Genomic DNA, 22,758 nt, shown 5'->3' on the forward strand with positions numbered 1-22,758 from the left:
AAGGAATCTATGCAGTTTATAAGAAGAACTAGATCAAGTTTTGGAAGATACATTTTAGATACATTTTTGGTAGCCTCAAACATCTTTTTCCGCCGTACTTCTTGAGGTGACAGGAAGGGTAGTATGAAGAGTTGTGATACATGTGAATTGAAGAAGGAGTTGGGACTTTGGTATCAGATGTTAGTCTCTCCAAGTTTCTCCACAAAGACTTAACTCTGAGGACTTTCTTAAGAAATCAGACTCCACAGGTGACCCTTGAGGGGAGGAATGTAAGCCTGGTTCTAAGAAATTGGTTGTAGAGGATCAGCATTAAAGATAGTTTCTGACAGGCCCACCCCTAGCTCATTTCTTTACTTATAGCAACCTGTGAACTATTGTCTGCCTCTGGAATAGGGCATTACTTTGGTATGATTTTTCTGCCCTTTCTTTTTTTTTCTTCCAGGTGTAAGTTCTTCTGCACCACAGTATGGCTAGGAAACGTATCACCAAAGCTGCTGCTCAGGTTACAACTTCTGTTTCTGTGCAGATAGAAAATGTTACCCAGGCAGAAGGAGTTGTTCCATATACAAGATATCTTCAGCTTGAATCCCTCATGAAGGAAGTAAAAGAACTGAGAGAACAGGTGGCAAGATTGAGAAGCATCCATGAGAATGAAAGGTACATCAATGAAATGGTTCATGAGGAGTCAAAGATTTCCGGTAGAGGGGAAGAAGAGGCTATGCTGAGGATAAGGCAGCTGTACTCAATTTACGGAACACTGCAAGATTGGTACTGTGACTCCCCCCGCCCTTGAACTGAAGAACCGGTATGCTGTCCTGGAAGTGGAGGAGATGAGAGCATCCCAAAGAGAGGAAGGACCAAAACTTGAAATAGGAGTGAAAGGTGAGTGATGAGATGGGCCTAGGGTGGAGGGAGAGGGAGAAGGTGGCAGAGCAGAGCAGGGCAGATAATGGATGTGGGAAGAAAGGGGTAGGGCAGGGCAGATGATGGAAGTGGGGAGAAGGGAGACAGAAGGGAGCAGGGCAGGGCAGATTATGGAAGTAGGGAGAACTTGTGCCCAGCCCTCACCTCCTCACCACTGCTGCTGCTTTCCCACATGCTGGATGGGGGGGAAGAAGATAGTTAGTGAGATAGTGGAGGGGTAAAGGAAAGGGGTGGCAAGCTGTGAGTAGACACAGTGAAAAGAGGGAAATTGAGGGCTGAATAGTAAGAAAGAATTTAATTTAGACAGAGGCAGAAAATAGAGAAGGAAGACCAGAGAAGAAAAGGAAAGGGAAGAGAGAGGAGAGAGATGCCAAAGAACAAGGAAGGAGACAGAGATATCAGATCTGAGTGGAGGAAATGAGAAGAGAGAGAGATGCTAAAAACCATAGGGGGGGGAGGGAAGGAGAAAGATGCCAGACCATGAGGGGAACAGAGGGAAGATGATGGATGTCAGACTAAGGGGGGGTAGGAGGAGAGATGGCAGAGGAAGGCAGACATTTTCTGGAAGGGGCAGACAGTGGATGGAAGGAAGAGAATGACAAGAAGATGAGGAAAGCAGAAACCACATAACAAAGGTAGAAAAAAAGTATATTTTTTATTTTTTTGCTTTAGGATAAAGTAGTATTGTAGCTGTGTTGATAAATGTTTAGAAATAGAAATAGTGATCCTTTTATTGGACTAATTTTTATATATTTTTGATTCTTTCAGAGGCCAAATTCTTCCTCAGGTCAGGACAGGATACTGTAACAGCAATATACTTTACTGACCTAAGGAAAGAGGTTTTGACCTCTGAAAGCTAATTTTAAAAATATATTAGTCCAATAAAATTGTATTATCTTATTTTCCATTTTTTGTTTTATTTTTATTTGTTAATTTGTAAAGTGATTTGTTATTTCTCCCTTTTCAAATTTACATCTGCTATCTTAATATTTTGTTCTGTATTGGGGGATATGCACCACTGTTTCTTTACCCCCTAAACTATACTGTTCCTTCGATTTGTAGCCCTTGATGCCCTTGCTGCCGTTGGCACTTTTGAGGATATTTCCCATACTTAGAATCCCAGTTTACAGCACATCTTGGCTCTTTGGATTCAGGTTCATTCTTGCATTTTGGGCAAGAAAATCTATTTTTCAGGGATTCTTATTCCATATGCGCATAAATTTACTCCAGGTGAATTGAACCCAATACTTAGGAGCTAGGCCAAGAAGAGACTGTTGACTCTGGGTCAACCTTTTGAGGCTGAGGAGCCGCTCCCATTTGAGACTCTGGTGGACGAATACGGGTTGTCTTCCATGGGCCTTTTACCCTATAGACAGCTGGAAGATTGTATTAAAAAAGGACCCAATGGGATTTGAGTTCCTTCGATACATCTTCTTTTAAGGTGGTTCTGATGAAGGTATGTGGTCTGAGAAGCATCACCAGGCTGTATAATGTGCAATTAATCCATCTCCGGGTACCCTTAATATATAAGCAGTAGTGGGAGGTGTTCCTTGGTAAATGTTATTCAGAGGAGAAATGGGGCAAGATTTTCCAATCACTTCTTAAAGTTTTTATTGCTAGCAATATGGTAGAAATGGTTACAAACTATATTATCACTTGTTTATAGACGCCTTTCTCTAACTCTGTGGTTATTATTTGTTTTAGATTTGAATAATTCTGTATTAAGGAAATATTGTAAGGAAGACTGACTTATTTGTTTACTGCATTTTACAATGTTTGTTTGTGTTTGAAATTGTGGATGTAAATGTTTTTGTATATCGCTTAGATTTAAGCAATTCATAATTTTTTAATTTTTTTTTAAATAAATAAATGAATATATATATATATATATATATATATATATATATATATACACACACACATACACATTATATCCTTGTCTGTCTTAAAACTATATTTGGGCATGGCTCTGACCTTTGTTGGAGAGCTTGTGGGGCTGTGGGCATCTTTGAACATATTTGGTGGTATTGCCCCAAGGCTCAACAATACTGGGATCAGGTTTTGCAATTTATTTCTCATGTACTGGGGCAATCTGTTCCTAAATCTATGGAATGTTGCTCTTTTTGCCTTGCCAGCACAAAGAAGGAAATAGGAGCATCTAGTTTTCACTGCTTGTCGCCTTCTGTTGGTATCCCATGGGAAGAGGCCGGAGATGCCTGCCTTCTTTGCTGTGCTGGCAAAAATGAATTATATTCAACAAATGTCTAAATTGACTGCTCTTTGGAATCTTTTAACTCTTTATCATAAGACTTGGGATGCCTATATTACTTGGCAGATGCTCATTCCAAGCCCGTAGTTCTACCCATAATAGCTCTCTAGTTGCTGTTATTCCCCTATTATTATGATTGCATACATCCATTATTTTGTTCTGTTTTGGAGGGGGTAGATTTCTGGGATGAGGGGGGGGTTGTTGAGGGGGGTTTGTCTGATGCGTATTTGCCTTCATTAGCCATATGCTGACGAGTGCCGGCGCATCAGATCTGGCTACTTTACCTTTGCATTTTTCACGTTCTTTAGTGTTTTGCTTATATTTGTACTATTTTTTGTTTTATGAATGAATAAATAAATAAAGTGACACTCGTGCAAATAAACAAAAACTGTTCTAGCTAGCTGCCGGGGGATAAATGAAGCCTGTTCCTGTCAGAGCCAGTATCCCCTAAAGCTGGCACCGCTCAGCCAGTCACCCCTTAACTCAACTGCACCTAGTACAGGAGCTCACAAACAGCGACCAGGAGCTAGAAGACACCCATCCATCCGCCTACTGAAAATAGAGCATACTAGTTGACCAGGAACTTTTCCATCCAATAAGACAGAGTTCAACTCAGTTCTCTCTATTTCCACCTGCTAGTAGATGGGCACAGCCCACTGTCTCTGGATTTATTTGTTGCTGGCACTAAGGAAAGAGATATTCAGCATTCTGATGACTGCAAAAAAGATATATGGATAAGATATCTTTACATGAATTGTCAGTCAGTATTCATCCCATTAATTTGGCAGTATTGGCACAATTTTATTTGAAAAGCTTATTCATATAAAGTTATCTATGTTGTTTCTGTGTCCAACTTAGAAGATATGTTATTCCAAAAAAGGGTGACTATTACTGCTCTCTGGTCTGTGTAACATGACTTGTGGTTGGCTACAGATTGCAGTGTAGAGTCAAAGGAAAAATTTTATTGGTGAACAAGTTATCAATCAAATCAATACAGTCTGTTCCCCTGTTATAGTTTCAGTTCATCCCTGGACAACAACTACAATAACATTTACTTCCTTCTCTTTCTAGCATTTCTGCCTTCTTCAGCACAGTTCTAATTATTCATAAATAAATTCAGGCCTAGCTCCAACTAGGACACTCCAGATCTGGGTCTTCACAGAAAAATATGGCACCCCTTTACTTTGCAGTCTTCTGTTCCTTCTCTTGAAATCCCTGAGCTTCTACAGAATGCAAACCTCTGTGCTAGGGCCACTCCTTACTTATCTGGGACTCCCCCCACAGGTACTGTAGCCCAGCCAATACTTTAGAGAGAATTTCTTCACTTGGAGCCTCCCTCCAGTAGATCTCTGCATTCAGGATCTCTCTCCTGGAGACTTGGCTTCTTGCCTGGAGGCTTCTTTGATCCACCTTGCTTCAGGGTATTTAACCACTTCCTGGCTTGAGCCCCAGCTTCTAGCATGGCAGGTTAGTGTCACCTGACATACAGTGGCTAAAATGCAACCTCAGTGAAGAAGTGTACTTAGGGACACCTGCCACTATATCAGTCACTCCCTCACACTGCCTAACCTCTGACCCTGCCCCATAACACCCCTTTGAAGATATCTGGATAAATATTTGCCATAAATCAACTTATAGGTCAAAATTTATCCAAACACCTGTGGGCAATGCCTGATGCTGACTGTATAACCAGTTCTGAATATTGTTCTTTTTTTCCAGAATTTAAGCAGATATTTTATATACTCAAATATAAGTCGATCTGAATATAAGTCGAGACCCCATTTCCCCCCAAAAGGAGGAAAAAAAAAAATTAAAAAAAATGGTTGACTCGAATATAAGTCGGGCAGCTTAATACTCAAGTGTCCTGTACTGTCAGGCTCTGCACCCAACTCCCTTTCTTCCAGGCACTGCACCCAGCACCCTTTCCTCCCTCCCAAGTCAGGCATTGCACCCAGCCCCTATCCTTCCTTACCCCCCTCCCCTGTCAGACTCTGCACCCAGCACCCTTCCTTCTCTCCCTCCTTCCCCTGTCAGGCACTGCACCCAGCTCCCTTCCTGTCAGGCACTGCACACAGCCCCCTTCCTTCCTTCCCTCCCTCCCCTGTCAGACTCTGCACCCAGCACCCTTCCTTCCATCTCCCTTCAGATTCTGCACCTTCCCTACCTCCCAGACTCTGCACCTTGCACCCTGCCTCCCTCCCTTTCTTAGACTCGGGCTCATACCTCTACTGATGATCGTCAGTGGAGGTGCAGCGGGCAGGAGCGAACTTTCCAAGTTCCTGCCCCGCTGTTAACTGGCTACCGTGTCTGATTGTTAGTGGAGGTGCAGCAGGAAGGAGCGAATGTTCCAAGTTCCTGCCCTGCTGTTAACTGGCTACAGTGTCTTCCGTCGCTGAGAAGAAGCATGAGCAGGTGTGCGATTTTACGCTGCTGCTCAGTGCTGAGCAGCTTCCTTAATAGTTCCCGCGAATTCTCGTGGGAACCATTAAGGAAGCCGCTCACCACTGAGCTGCAGTGCAAAATCACACACCTGCTCATGCTGAAGACACTGTAGCCAGTTAACAGCGGGGCAGGAACTTGGAAAGTTCGCTCCTGCCTGCTGCACCTCCACCAATGATCATCAGCAGAGATATGAGCCTGAGTCTAGGACAGGGAGGGTGGCAGGGTGAATGGCGGTGGTGGCCTGCAAAAATTTTGGAAGGGGCGGTGTATTGGCACGAATATAAACCGGGACCCCCATTTTTGGGCCAATTTTTGGCCCCAAAATCCCGGTTTATATTTGAGTATATACGGTACATTTGTTCTTTTCTACTCATTTGAAAATGTAATCAGCTATGTTTTCATTCACATAAGCTCTTCAATAGGTTCCTCTTTATTCATTTATGCTATCACATATCGTTTGTTTTGATAATTAGAAAAAAGCAAATGAGACTCATGGGTCTGTCACCCACATGCAGTCCCTTCATGTTGGCTTCCCCTGCCAGTGGTACTCTCTCTTGAATGCAGCTTATGCATAGGATGATAGTGACCTTGCTTTGTGGTATATGTATTTTCCAGAAACACATAGGGCTTCTTTTACAAAGGCGCGCTCGCGGTTTTAGCGCGCGCTTAGTGCGCACTAGCCGCTACCGCCTCCTTTTAAGCAGGCGGTAATTTTTCGGCTACCACGCACAATAGTGCGAGCTAATCTTGAGCATGCGCTAAAAACGCTAGCGCACCTTAGTAAAAGGAGCCTATAGTTACTTGGGCATACCTTACACAGCAAGTGAAAACAAATTTCCATTTTTAACCACATACAAGTTGACTTGACACATTTGAAAGATCCCAGGGACAACATACCTGATTCTGCCCCTGGGGAGCTCGGATTGCTCTGACATAAAGCTTGTGCTGCTGAGACGTGAGGCACTGCTGGTACGGGAAATGGCTGACACATCACTGACATCACTATCGGATGATCTGGCAGAGATGTTATCACAACTTCTGTATTGATCTCTACGTATGTTATACTAAAGATAAAACATAGCAATTGTAAGTACTTTTAAAATTACATTTCAAGGCTATGCTATCACAGATTTAGGAATTAAGGGTTATTTAATTGTATTCATATTTAATTGTAGACGCCATTTTACTGTAAAAGTTCAGGTATGGTAAGTTCATTTGGTAAATGCAGAGGGCATGCCCAGCATTTGTTCTCCATTAATTACACATTGCAGACACTTACCACATGTTCAACCATGGTACATGCATCTGAAGATAGCGCAAGTATACCCATTTTACTTGCCGGTGCATGTAACACATTTGCTCCAGAGCTACCACTGCTGTCAAACAAAGATGAAATAGTGGTAGGTAAAGTTCTCCCACTTCTGATCCCCTTTCCAAAAGCACAAGCACGCACCCCTTACCTCACCTCCAATCCCCTCAGGACTCACCGGAGGTTCCTTGGTTTGTTTTTAGTGGGATGGAATGGGAGTGGTCCTTTTCGGTTCCTGCTCTGGCGAGAACCAGATGTTAAAATGGTATCAAAGACTCCTTGTGCTAGCTTTGCAGTACTACTGCTAGGATTCATGCTTTCATGCAAGGGCACTCCTTATATAGAAAAAATAGAACCATGAGATGACCACTAGGAGTTACTGGCATCATTTTGACATTTAGAGCAAAATGGGATGGGAGAAGAGGGGGGACCACTTCCATTCAATCATACTAGACTACCAGGGAACTCCCTGGTGAGTCCTAGGGGGAGCCATTGGAATAGGGGGTACAGAGTCTGCTTGGGAGAGAGGGATGGGGCCTGCTGGAAGGTTCAGTTATATATTTGAGGTGTGGGGAAGGATCAGTTTCTTGAGCTCATGGTGGATTAAAAGGAGGAACTGCCATCACCATGACTTTACATGATGATGACTATTTTTGAAGCATTATATTTCAAAAAGAAATAAAGAAAAATGTTATTGCACATAATTAATAGTGAAGACTCTAAACTAAGGACCTGTTTTACAAAGCCATGCTAGTGGATGCTGCGCGGTACGGCCCCAAAGCCCATAGAGATTTAAAGGGCTTCGAGGCTGTTGCCGCGCGGCAACCAATAGCACAGCTTTGTAAAACAGGCTGCAAGGTTAGCTGCTAAAATATGTAAATACCCTTGCCCACATCTATGAATAGTGAGAAAAAAATAATTTATTTAACATAAACATATATATTTATTTATAGTGGTTAGAATTTGTCAGACCCTCATTTCCAGCCCTTCAGCTACCATTTCTAAGATAACAATGCATTTTCCAATTGAGTGGATTGAAAAACCCCCTTCCAAAAAAACCCCCCAACATATTGATTACCATTCAATTAAATCTAAACTAAACCTTACGTTTATATACCGCATCCTCTCCATAAAGATAGAGCTCAGCATGGTTTACAGGAATTTTAATATAAGGCAGGAAAAAACATAATAAGAATTAGTGATTATAAAGAGGGTAGCAAGATTTACATTTACAGGGAAATCTTCAGAAAAATGTTTAATCTTTTGCCAAAATCTTATTCTTCAAGTTTACTTCTCATGCCTGCAATCTGTTCCTACCCATGTTAAACTGCTAGCATGGGTTTTTACCTTGCTAGCTGGTTTTAACATGCAATGAAACATGTAAGCCCCCTTGTGTACCCAACTGTTGGGAAGGGGCCACACAAAGTATTTTTGTTTATAGTAGGGCTGTGAACGGGGACCAGCGCCAAACTGGCAGACAGTCGCAAGCACTCTCCAACATAGTATCTCTCTCTCTCTTTGAAATGAAGCAGACCACTCCAGTAGTTATGAAAACAAACTCCAATTTGTATTTCCAATGGGAACAAGAGTGAAAGGTTAGGTTCTTACCTTGTTAATCTTCTTTCAGATAGAAGACTTGGAGGGGCATAATCGAAAGGGACGTCTAAGTCTGTTTATGTCCATCTCGCAAGTCGTCCAAAGTAAAAAACAGCTTAAGACACATTTTTGAAAGATACGTCCAACTTTTTTTTCATTTCGAAAATCATCTAATTATACGTCATGCCGATCTGATCGTCCAAGCCACTAAATTGTCCATCTTTATACCACATTTTTGTCCAACTTTCCGTCCAAGTCCAAAACGCCTAGAACAAGCCCTGTTGGACGTGGGAGGGGTCTACAAAATGATGGACTGCACAGCCAGACATGCCATCTAAATAGTACCTTACAGGGGTACCTTACAGGGCACTGCTGTCAACTTCACAAAAAGGGTGCATGTCTTCTCCTCCTTACAGCTCCCTTATAGGTTATAGTGAGCCCCCCAAACCAACTCTAGAATCCCCTAGATCCACTTATCTACCACCCCAATAGCCCTTATGGCTGCAGGAGCCACTTATATGCCAGTACAAAAGGGTTTGGGGGGTGTATAGGGGAGTGCACATGTTTAAGTATCAATGCAGTGATTACAGGGGCTTATGGGCATGGGTCCTCCTTTCCATGAGTCCCTAACCCACTCCCAAGATGACTTAAGCTGCATCTGGGCTGGACGACTATGCTTTCCTATGCCAGGTGGCCAGTGATGATGGTCTGGAGGCTGAATTTTAAAGTTATGATTAAAATTTTTATGGGGGTAGGGGGGTTGGTGATCATTGGGGTAGTGTGTGGGGGTCTGTTTTATGTGTTTGCAATGATTATCTTGTGACTTTAGGTGGGTTTTTGTGACAGACCATGTTTTACATGGTCTAAGTCACAACGTCCAAGTTCCGTCTAGGCTCTGTTGTAAAACTTTCGGTTATACATGCTGTACGACTATGTCTAAGCCGGCCCATGTCCCACCCAACTCCCACCCTCGACACGTCTCCTGAAACGCCTCGTTTAGCTTTGGTCGTTCAGCAGCACTATGAAGGCCTAAGTCGTTTAGAAATACGTCCAAAATCCATTTTTATTATCGGCACTTGGACGTTTTTGAGAAATGCTCATCTAAGTGCCGACTTAGGCCGGTTTTTGGACGTTTTTCTCTTTCGATTATGAGCCCCATAGGATTCTGTACCATAGCTGGTGCTTCCCATTAGTCACTATAAAACTCTTAACTCCTCCCCTTCCGCAGTGGAGAACGGCTCCCTCTTCAGTTGGTACCAAAGCAATTAAACTCCACTGAAACATAAGTAAAGAAAAGGAGGGGCATGGGGAACTTCCCAAGCAACAAACCATATTCTGTTCTGCTCTGTAACTTATGATAAAAGAACAATGATTAATAAACATTTAACAATTTAACATTGAATAACAAATCACACAAATGATTAGCTAGGAGCCAACTTGCTAAGTGTAACTAGTAGGCGCCATAAGAACATCTCCAAAGGAGAAAAAGAAAAGGATCCCTCATGTCCCTGTAGTTTTGTCTCTGCTAAATTTTAACTACAGAAGAAGAGGTCCTGAGACGAAGAAGAGGTCCTGAGACGAACACTGGCATCATCTGAGGCAAGAATCAGGTGAATCAAAAGCTTTTTTCAGGTTGGGGCATTCAGAATTTTATGTTTCATTCAGTAGCAAAGACATAGGATTCTGTACTATAGCTGATGTACCAAAGCAGTGCCAGACATCTAGGGAGAGACAGATGAGCCTACCCGCAGTACCGAGGACCCAAAAGTGGGGAGTGTGTTGTGCAGTGTTGTGGGTTCAAATCCCATGCTGTTCCTTGTGACCTTGAGTAAGTCACTTAATCCCCCATTGCCCCAGATACATTATATAGAGTGTGATTCCACCAGGACAGATAGGGGAAAATGCTTGAGTACATCAATGAAAACCACTTAGGCTATAAATGGTATATAAATATGAAAAATAAATAAATACATCCTCTTGAGCCACCACATCCACTTTGTAGAACCTTGTGAAAGTGTGGAGAGTAAACCAAGTAGCTTCTGTACAAATTTCATCAGGTAAAACCGCCTGGGGCTCTACCCAGGAAGCAGCCAAACCTCTAGTCGAATGTGTTGTTATTGAGCTAGGGGGCTGTTTACCGCAGGCAATGTAGGAAGATGAAATTGTCATGCAAATCCATCTAACAATTGAAGCCTTCAAAGCTGGCTTGCCTCATCTCGAGTGGCTGGTCAGCACAAAAAAGTGGTCAGAGAGCCAGAAATCATTAGTTCTCTCCAAACAGAGAAGTAGGGCTCTACGCATATCCAGCCTCCACAAAATTCTGTCCTGTTTTTCCAGACCCATGGGATGAAAGGCAGGTAAACAAATCTCCTGATCGATACGGAAGGCAGAAACCATCTTTGGAAGGAAATAAGGTACCGTCCACAGAGAAATATCCGACTTCATAAACCGGAGGAAGGGTTCTCTACAGAAAAGGGCCTGTAACTCTGTAACAGAGAAGGGCGGCAAAAATGATAAAAGGAATGGGACAACTTCCCTTTGAGGAAAGGCTAAAGCTTGGAGAAGAGATGGCTCTGAAGTGATATGATATACGTCTATAAAATACTGAGTGGAGTGGAAAGGGTAGATGTGAATTACTTGTTCACTCTTTCCAAAAATACTAGGATGAAGCTAATAAGTAGTAGATTTAAAACAAATCAGAAAAAATATTTCTTCACACGTGTAATTAAACTCTGGAATTTGTTGCCAGAGAATGTAGTAAAATCAATTAGTTTAGCGGGGTTTAAAAAAGGTTTGGATAATTTCCTAAAAGAGAAGTCTAAAGGCCATTGTTGAGATGGCTTGGGGAAATCCACTGCTTATTCCTAGGATAAGCAGTATAAAAGCTGTTTTGCTTCTTGGGATCTAGCTAGGTACCTGGGATGGCCATTGTTAGAAACAGGATACTGAGCTTAATGGACCTTAGGTCTGTCCTAGTATGGTAATTCTAATGTTCTTATGAGGAGGCAATCTTGTGTGTATAGAGCACTGAGGATTGCTCGAAGCTTGAGGAAATTAATGTGGGGGCCTTCAAGGTGGGATCCCAACAAAGCATGAAAGCATCTGTTTGCATTTTTTGATGTGGTGGAGTATGGAATAGAAGTCCCCTGGACAGATTAGTCTGTGATAGCTACATTGAAGGGACTGACGGAGAGCTGAAGTCACACGTAAGCATTGGGAAAGTGCTCCAGTGGCTTGAGAACATTGAGTGGACAGTGTCCAATTGGATTGTCTGAAATGCACTGTAGATGGGAAAAAGGAGTCATGTGATCCATGGATGCCTTGTGGTCCAGAAGACGCACGATTTGATGTGCAGTTATTGTCAGAGTTTAATTTACATTATGTTTTATTGATATCCCGATTTTATTCTTGTAAATCGCTTTGAAATATGATATTGCGATTGAATCCAATTTTTAAATATACTTGAAACAAGCTTGATTTATATCCAGAGGTGTTCCAGTGTACTCTAGAGTTTGAGTGGGTTGGAGATGGGATTTCTCATAACTGAATGCATATCTGAGAAGCTCTAATAGATGTGCTGTGGAATTCATGGTTGATGTGGCATTGAAGCTTTGATCAACCAGTTGTCTAGATAAAGGAACAGATGGAATCCGCATGAGCAGAGATTGAGGCCACTACTACTAAACATTTTGTAAAAAAAACAATCTGATGGCTGAGTCTAGTCTGAATGGAAGCATCTTATTCTGGAAGTGACATGTTCCCACTCAAAAGCGAAGATATTTCCTGTGGGCTGGGAGAATGGGAATGTGTGTGTAGGCTTCTTTGATATTTAAAGTGCAGCGTCATTTTAATCCAATAGTGGTAATAAGGTTCCCAGAGAGACCATTCAAAATTTCTCCCTCACCCAATATTTGTTGAGAGCACAGAGGTCCAGAATTGGATGGAGATTTCTGGGGTTTTTTTTCAGTATGAGGAAATACTTTGAGTAGAACTGGAGGAGGACTGAGAGCTCTTGGTGAACGAGGGTCTTCTGAAGGGATTTGAAACAGGACTCTCTTGGAGGATAGTCTGGAAGTCTTTTTTTTTTTTTTTTTTTAAATGAAGAGCATATCCTTGTCTCAATATTTGAAGGACCCAGTTGGCTGATGTTATTATGGACCAGTGATGATAATAATGGGTGATTCAACCTCCTATATGAAGAGTTTCAGGAAGAAGTTGGGAAACACTAACTAGGTTCTGTAGGATGGAGTCAAAAAGATTGCTGCTGTTTAGACTGGGATTATGACTGTGGCTTTTGAGTTCTCCACTGCCTGGGTTGTTTCTGAGTAGATGTGGATGGTTGATTGTATCTATGTTTGGTGTAATACAAAGCATGTCTGGAGGTGGTGGAATATTTCTTGGATGTCTGAGTTTGTGTGGTCTTAGAAGAGGATAGAGTAGTCATGCAATTCTCATGTTTTTAATTTTTTGCATAGCCTCTTCTATATGGACTCCAAAGAGATCATCTCCTATGCAGAGGATGTTAGAAAGGCAATCTTGCACATTGGCATTGAGGTATGATTCTAAGCCATGCCTGTTGATGCATGGCAATAGATACTGCTAATGTTCAATAGACAATATCAAAAGTGTCAAAAGTGGAACGAACCATGTATTTTCTTGTCTTCAAGATGGCATTGGAAAGATGTTAGTAGGAGTTTAGATGTTCTTAGAGAATATATTGCTTATAGAGAGACATTTTCTGAATAATAGATTTCACATAGAATGTCAAATAGAAATTGTAATTTTAATTATATTGGCCAACATAGATCCCTCAAATACTCTTCCTGATAGAGTGCTGGCATTATTCAATATTTTCAAAGCTGATTCCACAACTAAGGACTGGTGTAATTGTGGTTTGTCAAAGCCCAAACAAGATTGTATCCTGTATAATGTGTCCAATTTGCACAGGGCTACTGGGAAAGAGTGTGGTTGTTCCAAATTTTTAAACAAGACCTCTTTTATCAAATTATGAAGAGGTAGTTTGACACAATCTTTGGGCCACTCCTTGTAGTCTAGAGCTTCCATTATCTCTGCTCTAGGCTCTGTCTCTGATTCCATGTTTATAAGAAGAACGTGCCCCATCTATCTGATATATTTTGTGAAAAGACAGGTTTTCTGGTGGGGATCTTCTGTGAGGAAATGGAGACAGGTCTGAAGGTATACCATAGGACTCCTCTCCAAAATATTCTGGGTAATCTAATGAAGAATGAAGAGATAAGTTCAAATCATACTCTTCAATATCAGGTCTTAGAAATGTAAAGCGTTGAGGCAAATATTGAGGTGAATGTCAAGGTAAGCCTCAAGCAGAGCAAGGACTGTTTCAAGTTGGACGTCGAGGTGACCGTTGATGAGATCTTCTAAAAGAATGTAAAAAATGTGAAGAACTGTTCTCCATGAAGGAAGATTGATTTCTTCTTGAAGGGAAACATTGATAGTGTACAGTCCGAGAATGGATCCTTGATGAAGCTTTTAGAGAATACTCAGACTGGACAGAGACCATCTTTGCTGGAGCAGGTGTTTGCAACGTATGCAACTGCAGCATCTCAGCAAGTTCCTTCTGCAACAGCTCTTAGCTGAATTTGAAGAGATGGTACTGGTACAGAAGGCGCAAGCAACATTGGGTGTTAAGGCATCAGTGACCTTGATGTTAAGGCAAGCCTCAGAAAAGACACCAGTTGTGACCTGGTATTGGTGCATCTGTACTTAGAATGAGTTGATGGAATTGATGCTTGGGAAGAAGCAGATTAATGCTTAGAGGGAGAAAGGTATTTATGTTTTTTAGCTTTCTTATGATTGTCCCCCAAGGGTGGCAACACCAATAAAACAGATATGGACCAAGGTGTTGTTTCTGTCAGTGCCAGTATCGTTGCAGAATGTTGAGTGTTGGCATCGGAGTCTATGGGCATCCTTGATGTAGATGGAGCTGTACTGAAAAGTTATCGTATTGTAATTGACTTGCCTTGAGCGACCTCTTTTGTAGCTTGGAACAAAGCTATCAAGAAAAATCAAGGTGCTCTGAACCTAGGCACTGAATACACCAGTTATGTGGATCTGTAGTTGAAATGCTCCTGTGACACCACTTGAAGCCGCTTGGAGGTTTGGATATCGAGAGGATCACTGCTGATGCAAGGACTCAATGGTCTGGGGAGGTTGAATAGGCAGGAACAGGAACCTGAAAAGGGCTCAATGTCTGAAAACAGGCTTAGTGGAGCCTGGAGGCCTAAAAAATAAAATCAGTGAAAAAATTATAATTAGAAACATAGAAACATAGAAAAAAGCAGCAGAAAAGGGCTATAGCCCACCAAGTCTGCCCATTCCAAGTATCCCCTCCCCTGAATTTACTCCCTTAAAGATCCCACGTGAGTATCCCATTTTCTCTTAAAATCCGTCACGCTGCTGGCCTTTATCACCTGGAGTGGGAGTCTGTTCTAATGATCCACTACTCTTTCGGTGAAGAAGTACTTCCTGGAGTCGCCATGAAACTTCCCTCCCCTGATTTTCAGCGGATGCCCTCTGGTGGTCGAGGGTCCCATGAGCCAGAAGATATCATCTTCTGACTTGATGCGTCCCGTGATGTACTTATATGTTTCAATCATATCTCCCCGTTCTCTTCTTTCCTCAAATGAGTACAGCCGCAATTTTTTAAATCTTTCTTCATACGTGAGATCCTTGAGCCCCAAGACCATCCTGGTGGCCGTTCGCTGAACCGACTCGATCCTCAGCACGTCCTTTCGGTAGTGTGGTCTCCAAAACTGAACACAGTACTCCAAGTGAGGCCTCACCATGGCTCTGTACAACGGCATCATAACTTCAGGTCTCCTGCTGACGAAACCTCTGCGGATACACCCCATCATTTGTCTTGCCCTGGAGGAAGCCTTCTCCACTTGATTGGCAACCTTCATGTCCTCACTAATGATCACCCCTAGGTCACGTTCTGCTAAATGGATGAAAACAATAAAACCAAAGAAAATGCTTGCTTGTACTCGGATAATATTATGTTTTTATCTGTTTCTGACTATGGTGCTGTATTGCTAGAAAAATAGTTTGTAAACTACAATCAGTCTCTCCATATTTATCCCCAATTATACCAATATTTGCTACACAATTTGTTAGAGACCTTAGCCTTCCAAAAGACTTAAGACAATTTTAATGAGGAGCTCTGAAAAATCTTGTTCATCATGCTGGAGAAAACAAAACAATTCACTAAATGAAAAATTTGCTATCAATACTTTCAGATACATTCTGTTTCTATGCCTATGCATACATTGAGATGATTTGATGAAGTTCTTTTTATTAGAATTAATATGAAGGCTCTAATCTCATGTCAGTATAACAGCGTATTTAACACCCTTCCAAAATAATATTTAGACTTCAGAAATCATATTTGGGGAGAGAGGTCTATTACGGAATTTTGGTCCTCAATATGGGAATACAACTTTAAATGCTCAAGTTTACACTGGTAAATTTACAGATTAAATTAGTTTTTGGTCTATATTTAACCCCACAATGTTTGCATAAGTTGGATTCCTCTATTTTACCTACTTGTTGGAGGTGTTGCTTAACTATTGGTATGTTAATTCGTATGTGGTGGAAATGCTCCTTAATACTGAAATTTTGATCCATTACACAGGTCAAAACATCAATTTCATCACAGTTAATAATGCTGGGTGGGTTTTGTAGTATCTTTCATGCTGATTCCAAATCTGTGTTTAGTTTTTCACTAGCATGTCACATTTTTGTGATGAGGCTCATTATATATAATTACAAGCTGATCACCCGGCATTGCCCGGATATAAATTCCCTTGAGAACATTCACTTGAGGATTAACATCACACAAATTTTCAGTTTTCACTTTCTGTTTAGGCTTCACCACACCACAGCTGCACTTCCTTATATACTGTTAAATGATTGTGTGACATCATTCCCAAAGCTGGCACCTCTCTTCCTCTCTGCCCCTTGCTTTTTCCCATTCCTCCCCTCCACGTGTGCGCCCCCCTTCCCTTCCCCCATACCTCTAGTTGAAGTTATTTGCGGCGTTGCCCTGATATAAATTCCCTTGGGTTTTGATTTACATTCACTTGAGAAACATTCACTTGAGGATTAACATCACACAAATTTTCAGTTTCTGTTTAGGCTTCCCCACACCACACCACAGCTGCACTTCCTTATATACTGTTGACTTTGACATCATTCTGACTGTGTGACATCATTCCTCAAGCTTCACACCATTGGTCAAAAAATATCTGTCTTTTTCAATGATTCTTTACATGTCACCCCCTTCCCACCCCCACAGTATTTTCCCCCAGATAGTAATTGATATGTATACCAAGTTTGGTTGAAATCTGTCCATGTGCTTCGGAGTTATGCTGGAACATACATATATCCGATTTTATATATAAATAGATAGATAGATAAACGTTAACTGGGCGATATATCATACGTTTATAGGATAATAGTAATAACTTTATTTTTATATACTGCAATACCACAAACAGTTCAAAGCGGTTTACAGAGGAAGAGACTATATACAGACAGCGATATTACATAAAACTTTAGCATGTTAAGGTTAATCAAATTTATCTGGACGTGTTTTGGAAATACATCAAGGTTGAAGTGGGGTCAGAGAAATTTGTCAAAGAGATAAGTTTTGATTGACTTCCTAAAAGTTTGATAAGAAAGTGCGTTTGAGAAGAAGTTGGTTAAAAATTTGTTCAATTTGCCTGCTTGGAATGATAATGTTCTACCAAGGAATCTCTTGTAGGTACAGCCCTTTAAAGATGGAAAAGCAAACAAGTAGGCACTACTAAGGAGGGTTAACGACAGTTGTCTTTTTTTTTTTTTATGCTACAGACATTATTTATGGTGATTAATATCAGTCTTTATCATGCCAAGACATTGTACTAATCATCCAGATAATTTCTGTTATGTCTGTGGTTCATTCATGACGAAAGCACATCACCCAATTACCGTAGATCTGAAGAAGGTATACAAATTGTACTTTGGCTGTCCACTGGGTGACAAGGATAAGTCTTGGGCTCCACATATCATCTGTACCAGTTGTTCTGGAAAAGGGAGGCTGCTAAACCCTCTCCATAAAACTGACTCAGGCCACACCAGGAATGCTGTTGCATAAAAGTACAGATTTATTATAAAATAAAAGCAGCATAGAAATACAAATTACCAGCATTCAGAAGTGTCACAGATGAGAGATAAAGTTTCACACCCTGCAGGTATGTGGAAAAATACCCTATCTGTTTCTCTTTCTTATCTTACATGGGGCCAGATTTACTAATCTGCCCGATCGGGCCCGATCCAGGCAGGTCTGACGAATTCTTCAAAATCCATAATGCAGATAGGGGCGATCATAGGAACGCCCCTATCTGCCGGCACAGATCGCAGGTCTGCAATCCCTGCGCATGCACAGACCATCTGTAGATGGTCTGCGCATGTGTCTAGACCTGTCCAGCTGCAACTTTTTTATTTTTTAACTTGTTGGGCTAGTAGATTCACAGTGCGCTGACTTTCCTGCTCTCCCCTTGCAAACACTTTCTCTTCCCTCGCCACAAACTGAACCAAACCCCGCCACCTCCACTGACCCCAACCGTGTGCTCCCAGAAAGCCGGTCCCGCTCTTGCCAGCTGCTGCCCTCACCTTGCTGCTGTAATGTAGCGTGCTGGGCCGGGTACACTCGTGTCCCTGGAGAGGAACGCAGCCGTGGACTCTTTTCTCGGCTCGTGCTAGGCCCAGGCTCGGCCAGTGGGCAGTGACGCATGCACTGCCCTCGTGCCTCTCTCTCAGGCACGGCTTGAGGCGGGGGCTCTTCTTCAGGATTTGAGAAATCTATGGAGTGCGAGAGAAAAAGTTCCTTGCGCTCGCAGTTGATAAAAAGAGAGCGAGGAAGTGAGGGGCGTATCTGTTTATGCAATCGCGCCGAGATTCACCCCTCCGTTCTTAGCTGGGAATTCGAGATGAGGACTTTTGTTTGATATAAATCAGTTTTATCTGAAGACAACAGAGCTAGATTTAAAAACAAAACTCAAAATATAAATAGCAACGGTAATTGGCTCTGAACTAGAGTGACCCTGTGTAGTTTCTGGGAATATAACGGCTCTATTTAGGATATTTGTGTACCGGACATCAGAAAAATAATCTGCCTTTCAGAGCAAAAATATACACCATAAATTCCTGTACACAGTTCAGGACTTTGAGGAAGGGCAGGAGAGATCTGGGAAGAGCAGGGCGACAAGCAGGGCTTCCAGCATCGGAAAGACATTTTTGACTGGTCCCCAGCAGTCGCTTCTTGAGTTCATCAGCCAGCCTAGTTGGATGGTGAAATTTGTGTTATGAATCACGTCCCTGCCTACTTTGCATGCGTTTCTCTTCATTTGCATGCACGGATTGGAAATGGATCGCAGGAGAGGTAAGTGAATCAGGCCGGAGGGAAATTTGGCAGTAAAGGGGTCGCAAACCGATTGGTACATGATCGGTTTGCTTTGTGAATCTAGTCCATGGACTGATATATTATCAGCCATTCATTACAATCTATTGGAAAGTTTCTGATTGGTTATTAGCATTATCACAAGTAATCAGGTGCTAATATGATTTGTAGCATCACTAACAGAATTAATTAAGTGGTTACAGATACATGTAATTGGCTATATCCCTAACTGATGTAAAAGCTATTAACATCTGCATAAGAACATAAGCAGTGCCTCCGCCGGGCCGGAGGCCCAAACACGACCTGTCTGAATCACCAGAAGGGGCCCCCTTGATTTCTCATTGAAGTCCTATCTTCCCATCGAAGTCCTAACCCTCCGGTCTTGCACATGCACGACCTGGTTGGCTTTCTATACTTATTACCTGGTTAGCTTTCTAAACTTGTGTTACATCCCAGCACCTCTCTCAGTATCCCACGATCCCTTTATCCCTCAGGAATCCGTCCAATCCCTGTCCTTGAAGCAATTTTCCATTTACATATGTCCAAAAACCACCAAAAAACCACCTAATTTTATCTGCCTTTGACACCCTTCTGCTTGAGGCTTTTTTCCCCAGAAATTATCTTTGCATGACCTCTGCCCAATTCCAAGAACAGCCCCCTCTCTGTCCTCTAGTTGCTGTAGTTTTGCACATGTCTAGGTCAACTTGTCCTTTTACGGTTCCATGGACCAGGGCAACTGTAGTTCTGTCTTTGATGTTCCAACAAGGCTGTTACTTCATCTTACAGTGGCTGTCAGAAGGACAACCTTATCACTTGTCCAAGTGTTGCAGTTTTGTGCATATAATGTATAGGCCTCATACCTGGCCTGGCCTACTGTCCATTGTTTCACCTCTGGTCAGAGAATATAGGAAAAACAGGAATCATTGCTGAAAACAAAAATCATTGCTGACTGCTTTACACCTGCAGACCTGTCTCTGTCCCTCAGCTAAGCACTAGTATTAGAATTTTCTTTCCATGTAGCAAACAATGGTCTGTGTTGTATGGTAAGATCTGTATGCTGTGTATTTACTTATCTCGATCAGCAGAGGTTGGAAGAAATTGGCACATGAGGTACAGAAACAGTATCTTTTTCCAGAGTTCCTGTAAAGATGAAACTATGCAGAAATCAAGCTTGGCCTGTTTATAAGGTCCTGTTATTGAAGTCCTGTAGTCATATCCCGAGAGTCCCCGGGAAAGGGGGCCAACCGAAATTCTTCTTCAGTTCCAACGGACTTCATTACTAGCTCAATTGACAAAACAACACAAAAAATAACCCTATGGACAATATTGAAGTCAATAAGTATGATCACAAATCCAGCAAACGATTGGCTAACACTCTTAATCCCTTGGGGGGAATAATTAAACTAAAAACCTACTATAGTTACTGAAACTCTTAAAATAATGGACATCAATATGAGCCCTTGGTGAACAAACGAGGGAATATGGTTCTCGGGTAGTAGCTCATAGGTGACTAGCACCAGACAAAAGTCTAAATGAGAACTGCCCCACAGGGACAAGCAATGTGAAATTTATACCATTGGTGTATCCTCATAAAATATTTCTTCCACCTCTTCATATCAAGCTGAGGCTGATGAAGAACCTGGTAAAGGCCATGGGTAAGGCAAACTCACCATGTTTTCAATATCTTGTTAATAAATTTCTAAAAATCAGCACTGCAAAACTGAAGGAAGGGATATTTATGGGCCACAGATCAAGTCTGCTATGCAGGTTGAAGATTTTAAGCAATCACTCTCAGCAGCTGAGCTTGAAGCTTGGGAGGCATTCAAGTGGTTAGTGGAAAACTTTCTGGGTAACCATAAGTCACTTCATACAAGGAAGGAGTTCAGAATCTCCTTGACTCATATCAGAAATTTGGCTGTCGCATCTCATTAAAATTACACTTTTTGCACTCACAGCTTGACTTTTTTCTGGAAAATTTTGATATGGGGAGTGACGAGCAAGGAGAACGTTTTCACCAGGACATTCAGTTAATGGAGTGAGAGTATGATGGCCGACTACTGTTGGATGTTGTGCCGTGACAACCTAGACACAACTCACAAAAAGAAATCATACTCTAAGCATTTTTGAAGAAATATTGGTTGCTAAGGGACATAGTCCAGTATAATTATGCTATGATGTGTGTTTATTTGACTTTGGACTGCAGATACTGCAACATTTCTTTAAGTTGATGCTGTAATTCTTAAAACCCTATGGGGCTCATAATAAAAAAAAAAAACGTCCAAAAAGTGTCCTAAATCAGTACATGGATGATCAAAAAGACAGATCGTCCAAGTATCGATAACCAAAGCTGGCTTTAGACATATCTAAAACAAGCTAAGGCCTTTCCCCTGCCTCTGAATACCTAGAGCGAAAAGAGGCATTTTTGGAGGAGGGGAAAGGGCAGGAAGTGGACCGACCTAGACTTAGTCGTACAGCAAGTATAACCAAAAGTTTAACGAGGTTTGCCCAGATGTAACGTATACGTTTTGACTTAGATCAAGTCAAAACAGGTATAAGTTTTGAATAGGGGCCGCTGAGCTGATTGCAGCTGCTGCAAACAGCTCAGCAGCCCTGGCAACCTACCCCCCCCCCCCAACGATCGCAACAGGAGAGATGCTTAATCTGCCGCGATCACAATCCCCCCAAACTGCTGCAAACCGGCAGGAGAGATGCCCAATCTCTCCTGCAGGTACCCCCCGACAAACCCAATACTGGCAGGAGAGATGCCCAATCTCTACTGCTGAAGACGTGGTGCACCCCCTCCCCCTCAAATACTGGCAGGAGGGAACCCAAGCCCTCCTGCCGAGGTGCAGCCTCCCGAATAATCCCCCCTGAACCAGCAGGAGGAATCCCAAGCTCTCCTGCTGGAAGGCGAACCCCTGAACCTCATTACCCCACAGAACCGGCAGGAAGGATCTCAAGCCCTCCTGCCGGAAAGTGAACCCCCGAAACCCTCCCGAACCGTCAGGAGAGATACCAAGTCCTCCTGCTGAAGACGATGACGTCCCCCCCAGGACCCCACACATACACCCTAGGACCCTCCACACTGACCTTTAATGTTGGCTGGCCGGCCGGATTCCCGGTCCATCCATCTGGCAGACCCTCCATCCTTGGAATGGTGGCCCTGCTCCTTCCTGGTGTATTGTGGAATACACTGGGGAGGGGCCTAGGGCCTGTTTGGCTCAGTCGCCTAAGGCCCTGCCCATAGGAGGGGCCTAAGACAACTGGGTCAATTTCAGTTGGCCCAGTTGCATAAGGCCCCTCCTTTGGGCGGGGCCATAGGTGATTCAGCCAATCAGGCTCTAGGCCCCTCCCCGAAGGGGCAGGACTACCATTCCGAGGATGGCGGGCCAGCCGGCCGGCTAGACCAATGACCCGTCTGGCTGGCCAACGTTAAAGGTCAGTGTGGGGGGTCCGCCATCATCATCATCTTTGGCAGCAGGGCTTGGGATCTCTCCTGCTGGTTCAGGGGTTTGGAGGTTCGCATTCCGGCAGGAGGGCTTGGAATCCCTCCTTCTGGTTTGGGGGGGTTATTCGGGGAGGGGGTGTGTCTCGGCAGGAGGGCTTGGGATTCCTTCTGCTGGTATTAGAGGGGGAGGGGTGCACCGTATCTTTGGCAGGCGAGATTGAGGTTGTCGGGGGGGGGGGGAGCGGCAGGAGAGATTGGGCATCTCTCCTGCTGGTTCGCGGTAGTTTGGAGGG

At 42.7% G+C, this 22,758-nt stretch overlaps 1 protein-coding gene across 17 annotated transcripts in view; it reads right to left on the reverse strand.

Annotated features, from left to right (window-relative positions):
* Nucleotides 1-22,758, reverse strand: part of RIMS1 (regulating synaptic membrane exocytosis 1) — a 753,464-nt gene that overhangs the window by 132,387 nt on the left and 598,319 nt on the right. For 13 of the 17 annotated variants that reach the window (XM_033935996.1, XM_033935980.1, XM_033935985.1 and 10 more), the window contains one exon: nt 6,533-6,699. The exons of the other annotated variants lie outside the window; for them this stretch is intronic. In XM_033935996.1, the coding sequence (XP_033791887.1) occupies nt 6,533-6,699 (167 nt within the window). The remainder of the gene's footprint in view (nt 1-6,532; nt 6,700-22,758) is intronic. 17 annotated transcript variants of the gene reach the window in all.

The sequence above is a fragment of the Geotrypetes seraphini genome, chromosome 3, assembly GCF_902459505.1.
Source record: "Geotrypetes seraphini chromosome 3, aGeoSer1.1, whole genome shotgun sequence".
NCBI lineage: Eukaryota > Metazoa > Chordata > Amphibia > Gymnophiona > Dermophiidae > Geotrypetes > Geotrypetes seraphini.